The 12,989-nt window shown below is 39.0% G+C and overlaps 1 protein-coding gene across 1 annotated transcript in view; it reads left to right on the top strand.

Annotated features, from left to right (window-relative positions):
- Positions 1 to 12,989, top strand: part of Ccdc14 (coiled-coil domain containing 14) — a 38,320-nt gene that overhangs the window by 17,078 nt on the left and 8,253 nt on the right. Inside the window, exons 8-10 of the mRNA XM_028752257.1 lie at positions 615 to 1,131; positions 3,526 to 3,667; positions 11,583 to 11,653. Of these exons, the coding sequence (XP_028608090.1) occupies positions 615 to 1,131; positions 3,526 to 3,667; positions 11,583 to 11,653 (730 nt within the window). The remainder of the gene's footprint in view (positions 1 to 614; positions 1,132 to 3,525; positions 3,668 to 11,582; positions 11,654 to 12,989) is intronic.

The following is a 12,989-nucleotide window of genomic DNA, read 5'->3' as shown; positions in this document are numbered from 1 at the left end:
GCACCTCATATGCTAGACAAGCACACTACCACTGGCTCCATCTCTAGCTGAATATATTTTTATCAAAGCTCTGTGTGTGTTTTTTAAATAAAATACTTAACTTTGTTTTTATTTGTGTGGGGATTTTGCTTGCATGTATGTCTGTGCACCACATGCATGACAGCATTGGATTCACAGGAACTGGAGTTGTGAGCTGCATGTGGGTGATGCTGGGAACTGAACCCAGATCCTCTGCAAGAGTAACAAGTCTTAACAGATGAGCCGTTGTTCCATCCTCTGAGCATGCTTCTTAAAATGTTTCTCAAAATGAAAATGTTTGTTTGAGTCCAAATGTGGGCTAATTTTTGATGCTTTTAAAGCATCTGTGGTATTTGTAAACAGTCTATTTTCATCATGATCTAATGTTCCCACATTGCAGAGTGATCTGTTTGAGCTCTGAAAAACTAGTCTTTGCTGTGCAGTGAAGAAGTCCAGCTTGTTTGTAAGCTGAAAATACCCAAAATTGGTCTGTAATGGTAGAAAATTATGTTGTAATATTAATTCATTTATGTTTTTATAGTCTTACCAATATGTGTTCATACTTTTGAAGGCTTACTTTTTTTTTCTTGCTTTAGGAAGTTCAGACTGATGATGATAACCAGTTTGAATCACAGGCTCAAACAACCTCTATGAAGCATTGTGATGTTTCCAGGAATCCATCTAGTGTCTATCCTGGAGTTGCACGTGGCCTTCCCCACACTGACAGTACAGCCATTTCAAAGACTCAGCAGCTGAATCTTGCGAATTGGATTCTGCCCCAACAAAGAGCTCCTAAGGATACAGAACTACTAACGTGTTTCCCAACACATCTGTCTCTGTTTCCAGCTCATGGGAAGGACGCTGTCTCGGACAGTCAGGCAAACCAAAGTCCTTCTCAATTACAGCCAGCCTTCTTGGCCACTAATGAAGAAAAATGTGCCAAAGAACAAACTGGAGAGGCCACAAATGAAGGAAAGCATTTAAGCATACATGTGCAAGATGCAAAAATAGCCAAGAATGTGCAGCAGGCAGAAAATGTGAGCCAGACTGCTGAAAAAGTCAGAATTGCCAAGTGCCTGTTGGGAGAGCTCAAGGCCCTGATCGCAGAACAAGGTAGATGAGCATTCGTGGTTTTCTGTAGTCTGTGATGCTTGCTAGCACTGTCGTGTTTTCTAAATGTCATTCAGATGATGGTGATGGAGCACGGGGTTCTGGTGTTTTTCACAGAGCTGTATCTTGACCCAATAAGGAAAAGAGTTCGGTTTGTTGTCTTACGTTTCAGGGTTTTTGTTTGTTTCTTGAAGCAGGGCTTCATGTAGTCTAGGATAGCTTCCAGCTTGCTCTGCTGCTGCTGCTGCTGCTGCTGCTGCTGCTGCTGCTGCTGCTGCTGCTGCTGCTGCTGCTGGATTCCTAGTCTTCCTCCCTAGATGACTTTTTTATGTAACAAAGCTGTCAGTTTACTTCTATCACTTAACAACTAGCTGTTACATTGTTCAACAGATTCCACTCTGTGTAACAGCCCAAGCCTCTTCTTAGCTTCTTAGTTTATAGTTAGTATTTTTTTCTTAAATCAAGGAAAAAGGTCTTTGAGCCAAGTTGTTGTTTTGTTTTGTGTGTGTGTGTGTGTGTGTGTGTGTGTATTATTTTTAAAGTAGTGGCATTTGCTTGGAATGAATTACAAATATGTCATGTTAGAAAACATAGTAATTGATTGTGAAACTAATAGAATAGCTGCCATTTATAGGCTGACACATACACAGACTTCTAAAATCCTTGGAAATACAGCACAGTTAAGCCATAGGTTAAGTTATAAAAATTGATGTTTTAAGATCTTCAAATTAGACAGTTTTTATTTGGTTTGTTTTTGTTTATTTTATTTTATTTTATTTTATTTTATTTTATTTTATTTTATTTTATTTTATTTTTTGAGATAGGGACTCACTCTATAGCTCTGGCTACTGCTACCCTGGAACTTGCTTTGTAGATCAGGCTGGACTTGAACTCACAGAAAGCAACTTACCTCTATCTCTATCTCCCAAGTATTGGGATTAAAGGCATGCACCACCACACCTGGCTGTTTCTTTTCTTTTAACTAAATCTTTAATCATGGCAGCAGCAGTGGCAGCAATGGTACCAGTGTCAGGTGTCCTGAGTGCTCATTTGGCCCAGCACTGTGCTGTGCTCTCACGAGTGACCTCTCTTGAGACTCACAGCACTCTTACAATTGCCTCCATCTCAGGTAAGGAAAGCGAGGTTTAGATAATAGTATCTCATTCTATCTCGGCAACCCAAGGAGATACCTTTGTCTAGTTCTATTTAGCTATGAAGAAACCTAAAAAAATCTCTTAGAAAGGAGGGAGGACTAATGTCAAGATATACCGTGCAGGATAGTGACTGATTATAGTAAATAGCAGTATAGCTTTCTTATCGCTGAGGCTAGGTTTCCAGCCCTCTCACCACAAAAAAATGAATATATGAGGCAATGTGTGTCCATTCATTCATTTTAGCTATTGTACTGTCCATACATAATTCAAAACATTTTAGACACAATAAGTTATGCGATCTTTATGTGGTTTGACTCATGTCAACATTCTAAAAACTGTTTGAGCCAGCTCTCTGCTTTTGGAACCATGAGCAGAAGCGCTCTATAGAGAGAGGACCACGCAGTGGCTGGATGTAGTTGTTCACTATGTGCATGCACTTTTCATCAGTGTTCAAATACCATGGAAGCGAATACACCGGAATATACTTGATTATACTCCCGTGCTTTGATGGGATGAAGAGGACAATAAAAGATGGAATACGTACTTGCTTCTTACATGTGTTGACAACTTCCAGTCATAGCTGCTCTCCACAGTTAGTAACAAAAGATACAGGTTGGGTGGGTCATTAGTTGTATTTTATAAAGTTAAATAATAAAATCATATCTTAGAAAATCCACATTCAATATTTTGCCAAATGAATCACCTAAAATGAACTATATTTTTTGTTTTTGTTTTTCAAGACATGGTTCCTCTGTGTAGCCCTGGCTGACCTAGAACTCACACTTTAGACCAGATTGGCCTCGAACTCAGAGATGCCCCTGCTTGCTTGAGTTCTGGGATTAAAAGCGTGTGCCACCATCAAGTGGTGATAAACTTATTTTTAAATGCAGGATCAGAGTACTTCTGGTGTTTATAGGAAACGTGCACAGCAATCATTTGATCAATACCAACTAGGAGACATGCGTACATCTGGTTCCTATGTCACTTAACTAAGAAAAAATCACTAAATATAATAGTTTTGTGGTTTAAAATTAATCTTTCTTTACTCAGTTTAACAATTCCTTAGAATTGTTCTGCATAAGTAAATACAGACAGCAAGATAAAGAAAAATTAAATTTGTATAATAATCATAAGTAATGAAGTTGAAATCTATAAGTATGTATTATCTATAAAGATTTTTAGTAATATATGCCAGTAATCTTGTCAATTTACAATACTGATTTTGCTCAGTTGCCTTTTATAGAGGACTCAGAAGTTGAAAGATTGGTGACAGAAATAGAGGCGAGCATATCTGGATTTTCAGCACTGAGTGGCCACACAAATGTGGAAGTTGAAATAGCCATGGCCCTGCAGCCACTGAGAAGTGAGAACACGCAGCTGCGGAGGTAAGACTTGCTCTGTGGATGTTTTCATCTTTAGGTAAAGGTGCTCCACAGCCAGAGCCCAGATGCCAAGGAGACAGATCTCAGTCTCCCAGTATTGATGTCTTCCCGTTCTCGTTTTCTGAAGATTTCACATTCTTCAACTTTTCTATTACTTCTGCCCACTAGGATGTATGTTCTCCCACCTGTTTTATGTGTGTTGTCATCTGTTAGCATGTACATCAGAAGATGGGCCTGCCTCAGGTAGTTACTGTTTCAGTATGTTTTCCAGGGAGTGATGAGCAGGGAGTGTGAATGTAATCATCTTACATGTTTTGGACCAGAAGTCATTTTGTGATCTAAAACCTAAAACAAGTCAATGCTCCCACCTGATACAGAGGCCTGGAGCATGGCATCAGGAGGAGGCTCCTGTGAGGGAGCCCTTAGACGTAGGACAACTTTTATGTAAATTCCTACATTTCTTTTTAGTCATATTAACTTGCTGGAGTTATGTTCTTAACTTAAGAAAGCTTGAAAGCAGTGAGGTAAATCTTGAGATGTAAGGAAATCCCCCATCTATTATCAGTTCTGTTATCAGTATTGTTTTAATGTTGAGTGTTTCTGTGATGACCACTGAAGTGTACCATCCAAGGTCTGTCGATGGACTTCACGCTGGAGTTCATTTTCAGGTGCTTCTCAGCTCTGCACTGTAATGTGCCCTGACAGTGTTATTGTGAGCACAGATGGGACTTGCAGGGACACACACACATTTTTCAAGAAACTTGAAAACAGTAAAGAAGAATTCCTAGTTGGAAAGTAGTTTAAATTTATGGGTCTGTAGCCTACAGAGAAGACATCTGGTGAGACGTGTTTAGGATCAAGAGATCTTGTTTGTAGAGTTGTGGGCTTAAGTTTGACTCATACTGTCATCAGTTCTCATCTGAGGGGTTCCTGTAACAGTATTGATTGTCCAAGAACTAAAGTCAAGAGTAAGTAACAGTAAGTGAGCAGCAGCCGCTCCTCGAGGCTACTGCACAGTGCAGCACTTAAATCCTCCATCTTCATGTGGGGAGGAGGAAACCAAGGCACAGAAACATTTTCTGATTTGCTCAGAGTTGTATATTTAGGAGTTGAGGGAGTCAAGACTTAACTCCAAGGTGATTTGGTTTTAGAGCCCCAAATCTTAGCTGCGGGCTTCTACAGGAACACTACGAAGAAGAAGAGAGTTAAGGATCACGCTTCAGTTGTATTTGCAGCCTGTTATTTAAAGGAATAATAATCAAATAGTTGGTGTGTTACTCATACTAGAACCTAGTCTAAGACTATTATCATCTTAACTTGGCCAGCATGGAGATCCCAGTGGTTCTTGTTTCCGTATCTCAGAACATTCTAGAACTGCTGTAAGAGTTCCTTCATAAGCCATTTGTGGAAAGGAGGCTTGCTCTTTAATTTGTCACTAGTTTTTAATTTTTCTAAGGGCATTAACTTAATTGCTATCCACTTTTTGGAATTGACAGTAGAGCTTTTTAGCTGTCTGTCCTTAGGGAGAAAAGATTGTATAACAGTCTGTCGCCACTGTTATTTACTTGACCTTTTAAAGGATAAAAATTACTGAAAAATGAAGAATTTGTTAGATATTTTCCTTTGAATAGAATGGGGCTTCCAGTAGCATCTTGGGAATTTTGTGCTATTTTTTAATCTTTATTTGGAAAGAATCATTCATAAAGTTCACTATAAATAAAAACCAGAATGTGTAGTCTTACTTAGAAGTGATTTTCATTTTTGTTCTTTGTAGACATTTGTAAACTACATGTTTTTAAACTAGAAACTGATCCTTTCCCGCCTCACCCAGCCCCCACACAGCTTGAAGTTTATTGCCATCTTGTGGCAAAAAGGAAAACTACTAGGTGCATGGCTTCTAGTGTACTTTGGGCATTTTGAAATGTCTGTTACTTATATAATACTTGAAACACAGGTGTCTGCCTGTTCCCAACCCATAGGATATCTTTAATCTGTAATGCCTTGTTGAATTTAACTATAAGAAGCCCATAGTATGTCCCAAAATATCCTGGATGGTGGTTCAGAATAGAGTATTATTTCGTAGTAAGAATCAGCAGTCTAGAGAGTGTCTTAATATGTATTAGATAGCTTAGAATTTATAACCACTTCCTGATTTCAGATTCAAATATAAAAAGTAGAGGCCAGACAGCACAACAGTTTGTGAGCAAATGCACACAGTTGTGGATTCTATTAAGGTGTTTGTCTTGTCTTTTTGACAGATAGTAGAATAGTTGTACCTCCTAGAGAAGAGATTTTTTTTGCTTGTCCTCTCCCACACTTTATTTTGTAGTTAGGAGAGATGGTAGAAGAGCCAGAGAGTTAAAATTTGGATTTACTCTGTTGTCTAGAAGTCTAGAACGTAAGAACAAGATCCAAGCTAGATGTGTAGATTTGGGATTTTGAATACATTTTTACAGAGCTTTTACTATGGATCTGTCCTTGGAGACACTGGAGAAGGTGGCAGCTAAATACAAGTCATTTGTTATTAGAATAGAAGTGTGGAACATAAACCCGGTACAAGGAAGAACTAAAGGAAAACCATGCTCCTGAGGAGGAGTGATAAGGGACGTAGCAGGGGAGCTAAGGTACAGGCCACAGACAGAAAAGATGAGCGGCAAGACTGTGTGTGTGTGGGACAAACAAATGCTTACCAAGGACAGAGATGGGTGAAGAAAGTCACCCTCCCCAGGGCAATGCTCCATAGTCTCTAGTAGGAGCAAGGGAACAAGGAAGAGGACAGGGAGAGGAAAAGTGAGCTGGGTAGGCTCGGAAGATTGAAAGAGAAACAGCAATGACAGCCCCACTAGAAACACACAAGACCATTAACCAACAGGCAGGTGTGAAGTCAAGAGTATTGCAGGCCACGTGAACTTTGGTCATGTGAAGAGTGAGTTGCTATATTGGTTTGAGGCTTTTGTTTTCTTCTTTCCATTTTAGTTATTACTGAATTAATTGTTCAACATCTTCTGGCCTTATTTTTGTTTTCCAAACACTTTACATTTTGTGTCCTAAAGTCATCCCCCTCCCCTTGGTGTGTGTGTGGTGGGTGGCTCTGGGGTGATTCTGGGGGGTAAAGTAGAGGATGATAGGGAGTGATACCCAACGGGAGCCTTTGGCTTTAACACATATACTCATGCTCTAGGTGCACAGGTGCATGCATTAACCTCCATACATGTGAACATGTCCATCACACACACACAAAGTACAGTCTTTTGAACAGTACTAAAAATGAATCTCAGCCATTACGTCATACCATATACAAGAATTAACAGTACATCTCAGTATACCAAAGCTGGTGGAGGTAGCATAGGGAGAGTCCTAATGCACTGGGCAAGATTTTTTTTAAATATAATTCCAAAATTTAAATTAGAAGAAGTAAATACATTGAGATCCAAAATTTTAAATTTTTGTTTTTCAAAAGCTACTACTATTAACCCAAAATGAAGAGGCAATGAACATACTGAGAAAAAATGTGTGCCAAATGTATTTTACAAAGAACTTATGTCTGTTGATATAAAGAACTATCACAACTCTATGTTGTAACTCTACGTTTAGTGTTGTTTTACAAATGGGTAAAATATTTGAGGAGAAACCTTACTATAGAACACATAGAGCCAGGCATGGTAATGCACCTGCACTTGGAAGGTGGAGTAAAGCTAGTCCTAAATTCAGGTCTAAAGAAGCAAATCAACAGATCACGCCTGGGGTTGAGGATATGACCGAGCAGTAGATCACTTGCACGTGTGAAGCCTGGGGTTCTGATCAGTGGACATCAGAGAAGAACAGGGAAAGATAGTTGTTATCATTAGCCAATAAGAACCTGCAAATTAAGAGCACAATGGCATAAATACCATGGCATACTCACTGGAGTAGCAGCAATCAAACCCCCCACCTGTGTTAGTGGTGTTTGTGAGCATGTGGAGGAGCGCCGTCTTAGCTGGCTGGGATGTAGGATGGTAAGGGCACATTGGAAATCAAACTTCCTTTGTTAGTTTCTAAGAAATTACACATACATCTGTCATTTGATCTAGCTAGCTCATTCCTCAGCATTTTCTCAGAATGAAAGCACATGTCCCCATAAAATTTACAGAGTTCAAAGGAAACAACTTAAGTGTCTGTTGACGGGTATTTATAGTACTGGTCAGCAACAGAAAAGAAGGAATTGTCAATGCATGCTACAGAATGGATGAGCCTCAGAATCATTGTGCTGGCTGGAGGAAGCCAGGATGTCAGACTATACATTTCAGGATTCCACTTCTGTAAAATTCTAGAAAATGAAAACAGTCTGAACTGTGGGGAGTGGTTGTCTGTCCAGGAAAGGAGGAGTATGAAAATGGCCTGAGGAAACTCAGATGCTGTGGCTCTTACTGTGGTGAGAGTCTGATCACACCATGTGAGAAAATGGGTAGACATTTGCACTTTAAGTATATGTAGATTAGTGTACATATGCTTTACCTTCGTACAGTTACATGATAGTAAACTAATTAAAGAATATTTGCCTAAATATCAGCTGTTTTTATCTTTTGTTAAAATCAAATATATTTAAACTGAATGCATTTAAAATAATATAGATGATATCCATTTCTGAGAGATCATTTTTGCTATTTTTAGTATTTATTATAAAACAGCAGAAATGTAAAAGCAGGGAATAAAGAAGGGGTATCTACTGGTGCAATTATGAAGAAGTGTTATAACTGTGGGAGGAGTTTCAGTGTGCTCCTCAGCTGAGACACGGGAGCCAGCAAAAGAGATGAAGTAAAGCTGCAGACTCAGAACTGAGAGTCCTTTAGGGGAAAGTGGGGTTCTGGGAACATGTTAATAAGGACACACCCAAGTAAATTGGTGGACTCACAGTTTCTCTCCATGCCACATTTTAAGGGGGGAGGGAGAAGTGAGGGGGGAGATAAAGACAGAGACAGAGAGACAGAGAGACAGAGACAGAGAGAGAGAGAGAGAGAGAGAGAGAGAGAGAGAGAGAGAGAGAGAATATGCACATGCATATTCATGTGGAAGCAACACAAAGATGTTGCTGTTGAATGCCTTCCCCTGTGGCTTTTCATCTTATTCCCTGAAGACAGGACCTCAGACTGAACCAGAAGATTGTTGTTTGTCTAGACTAGCTGGCTAGTGAGCTCCCAGGATCCTCCTGTCTCTACCTCCAAGTGTTGGGGTTAAGGTCATCCATAGTCATACCCAACTTTTTTGTATGGTAGGGTTCAAAATCAGGTCCACATGCTTACCCAGCAAGCTCTGTCACCCAGAGAACCATCTCCCCAGGCCCTCCACTGTGTTATTTTTTTAAGGGTAAGTGTGTAAGTATCACACTTAGAAGACAGAGTGGGGGTGGGAGGCTTGTACTGATAAAAGGGTCAGGTTGACTAATGTTTCAAAGGAGATGAGTCTGAAGAGCAGCATACTAAAAGATTTTTAAAATGATCATTTTCTCATATAAGGTAGTTGCTGTTTTTCTGGAAGATACCAGAAGAGGCATTCTGTTTTATAATCTGGGTCATCACTCTGTGCTGCCTCTTCTGGATCTGCATGTTTTGTCATTGAGGGAAAAAAACCCTTTAGAAAATCAGAGTTCTGTCTTCAGCTCATTCTTTTTTACTTTATGTGTGTCTTAGAGATTTTTTTTTTCCAGTAGTGGATATTGAACCAAAGGCCTTGCACATGCCACATGAGTGCCCTCTCACTGAGCTATCCCCCAAGTCTTTTTTTGGTGATATATATATATATATATATATATATATATATATATATATATATATATATATGGATATCTTATTCATTTTAATATGCTTATGTTTAGTATTTCATCACATGGATAAATCATAACTTGTATTGGCATCTAAGTTATTTCCAGTTTCTTGTCAAATATTACAATGTACATTATATGTGTGTGTGTATACATACATATGTACATACATACATATAAAATGTTCTATATACTTTCCCATATGTATATTTATTTCTGAGTAAATAGCCTAAGGTAAAACTAGCTTGTCCAGGAAATGGATGGAGAAATCGCTCAGTCATTAAGAATATTTGCTATCTTTGCAAAAGACTCTGGTTTGGTACCCAGCACCCACATGACAGTGCATATCCATCGGTAACTCCAGCTCTAGGGGCCTGACACCCTCCTTTGTCCTCACTGGCACCAGGCACCCATGTGGTACACAGACCTGCAGGCAAAACACCCATACACATAAAATAGAAATTAAATTTAAAAACTATCTTGTCAAAGATGATACATAGTTTATAGCTTGGGTATTGCCAGGCTGTCATCCACATGGTTACAGCAGACTCCCACTGACTGAGAAACTGTCCCTAATGAAGAGCATTGCCTTTTATTTTATATTTTTGTATATTTGTGTGTGTGTTATACGTAAATGTGTATGAGCACATGTGGAAGCTAGTGGCCAGTGTCATGCCACTACACCAGCTTCTCATGTGAGCACTAGGAATCCAAACCTGGGCCCTCTACTTCCTGTGGTAAGCCATCCCAGTCTCAAGCTAAGCATATTTTAAATGCTTATAAATCATTTAGCTTTCTTAGAGGAATTGCTTATTATATCTTTTTCCAGGCCTTCAATTCTAAAACAAGGTTCAAATTGTGATGTGTTTAAATGTTATATTCTTTATTTGATAGTTGTTGAATTTTGAGTTCTCCTTAGGGATTTCTTTCATAGTTAAAAGATTATTTATATTTCCTCATAAAACTTGTGTTGTTGCATTTACGTTTTGTTGGTATATTTTATATTCCTAACTCTTTAATCTATCCAGAAATAATACTTGTGAATGGTGTTTGGCAAGATTTATCATTTTAGATTAAATTACTAAATCAAATATGTTAGTATAGAAAGTTTTCAATTATGGAAAGATACTAAATGCCAGGAGTTTTGTTTTGCCCTAATCAGTACCTACTTACATATTCTTGTTTGTGAAGTGGGTGCACATTGTAAAGACGGGGTTCATACTGACATTCCCATGAAGCTACTAACTTGTCCATCTAATAGTGAAATTACTAGAAGCACAGATTTATGTCTCCCAACTTTGTTAATGAATCACAAACATGAAATAGAAATATATCTATCTAGTAGTAGGCACCCACAGGCATTCTAGTTGACAGAAATGGCAGTTATTTTAAAGAGTAAACTACAGTAGTAAGGTTATTGTATAAATAGACACACACACACACACACACACACATGATTTTGAAAGTGGAGATGTGAAGATAAAGAAATGGAAAACAAAGAAAATGTGTATATGGTGGTGCATGAGTATTGACCCAGCACTTAAGAGGGTAAGGTAAGAGAATCCAAAGTTCCAGCCACTGTGAGCTGCCATACTGAGTTAATCCAGGCCAATCTTGGAAATAGTGGGCCACAGTTCATGCACCTATCTGTCCTGGACCTGGTAGTGCAGACCTGTAGTCCCAGCTACTCAAAAGAGACCAAGGCAGAAAGATTACAAATTCAAAGCTAGTCCTTTAATCCCAGTACTTAGGAGGTAGGGTCAAGTGGGTCTCTGTGAGTTTGAGGCCAGCCTAGTCTACAGAGATAGTTCTGGGACAGGCAGAGATCTACAGAGAAACCGTTTCTCCAAACAAACAAATAGATCTATGGATATAAAGGCATTTGTTATGGGGTAGAAGTGTGCTTAGCTCAAAATGTGCCCCTGACAACAGTATGATTTTGTGGTTTCATTTATTTAGATTTTGTGTTTGGTTTGGGGTTTGAGATGGACTGATGACTATAGAGTTATCTTTTTTGATAGATTTTTTGATACCCTATCAAAAAATATGATATATCAAAATATCTGATGTATACCATCAGATGGGCTTAGGATCCTTACCCATCTTTATTACTTTCTTTAGGCAACTGAGAATTTTGAATCAGCACCTCCGAGAACAAGAGAAAACTGAAAAGGCACCTGGTAACCTTGAATGTAGGTGAAAAAACTTGAAGTCTTTGTTACTCTGGAAATGTTGGTGCAAACTTGTGCTTTATCTAAGTGGAGTGTCTCCCTGTATCAACTTTTTAAAATTAGGAGTTACTGTGTTGTAATTTAAAACAGTTGTTGGGTATGTTTGTAATCTCAGTATTTGTGAAGTAGGAGGATTGCCACAAGTTTTAGGCCAGTACCACTTCAGCCAGAACTGTATGTAGTAAGACCCTGTCTTGAGAAACCAAATGCTCCGGTCCGCGGGTCAGGGTCTAGCAAGAGAGAGATGGAGAGAGAGATGGAGGGGCGAGAGACTTGAAGAATGGAGACAAGACAAAGAGTCTGATCAAGTCTCTCTTATTGAAAGGAAATCCTGGGTATTTATACCCTTTTCCACGTGCCTTGCCCTTGTGGACAAGCAGGGGAACACAGCTGAAGACACTTTACCACGTGCACCTTGCAGCTGGCGGCACTAAACAACAAAACAAGATATGTGAGAAAAACAAGATGTTTATCAGAGTGTGCTCAGCTGTTGTGGGCTGTTGAAAACAAGTCTCTTGTCAGGGTATATGGCCTGAGATGGCTGCAAAGATGATAGCCGCTTTCTGCTAGGAGTCGGCTCCCAACAACCAAGGTAATAAATATGCAGATATCTTAAATAGCCATGTAAGTATCTGCTTGTTTTCTCTACTATATTTACGATCCTCTGAAGATACTTGGGTCCTTTCACCCTTTCCTACAATGTGAACAGCAATGAAATGAAAATCTTTGTGCCGGTGTCTTTGTGCACATGCATCCGGGTTTTGCAGGATGGAATTCTAATAGAAGTACTGAGCCAGAGTGCAGCGTAGGTAGTTATTTTAGCAGAGATTGTCAAATGACCCTTTTTTTTTCTGCTGTGTGTTTTTGTTTTTTAAATGGGAGTCTTACTGTGTTGCTCAGGCTGCCCTTGGACTTGGAAGCTCAAATGGTCTTCCCTCCTTACCTCAGTTGCTGCAGCCACAGGTGAATATCAGATCATCTTTATAGATCACCGAGCTTCATGGAGAAAAGCAAGAGTTTAAGAACAGATGAGAACTCCTTTCAGTATTCTCAGAGGTTTTTTCTAGAGTCTAATGTAAATGTGATATAAAGAAGTATATTGGTACCCTAGAATGTTTTTCAATTTCAGAATGATAAAATATATTCAGACAGTATGGACAAAATAGGGAAAAGTTTTTAGTAATACATAAGGCATATTTCTTTTAATGAATAACTACCACTTACAAAGTGGGAAAAAAAATTTGAGAAACCAACAGAGCAAACACTTCACAAAGTGCTTAATTTCAGCAGAGTAGTT

Source organism: Grammomys surdaster, unplaced genomic scaffold (assembly GCF_004785775.1).
Source record: "Grammomys surdaster isolate TR1022 unplaced genomic scaffold, NIH_TR_1.0 125889, whole genome shotgun sequence".
Classification (NCBI taxonomy): domain Eukaryota; kingdom Metazoa; phylum Chordata; class Mammalia; order Rodentia; family Muridae; genus Grammomys; species Grammomys surdaster.
This window is presented reverse-complemented; position numbering and strand designations above follow the sequence as displayed.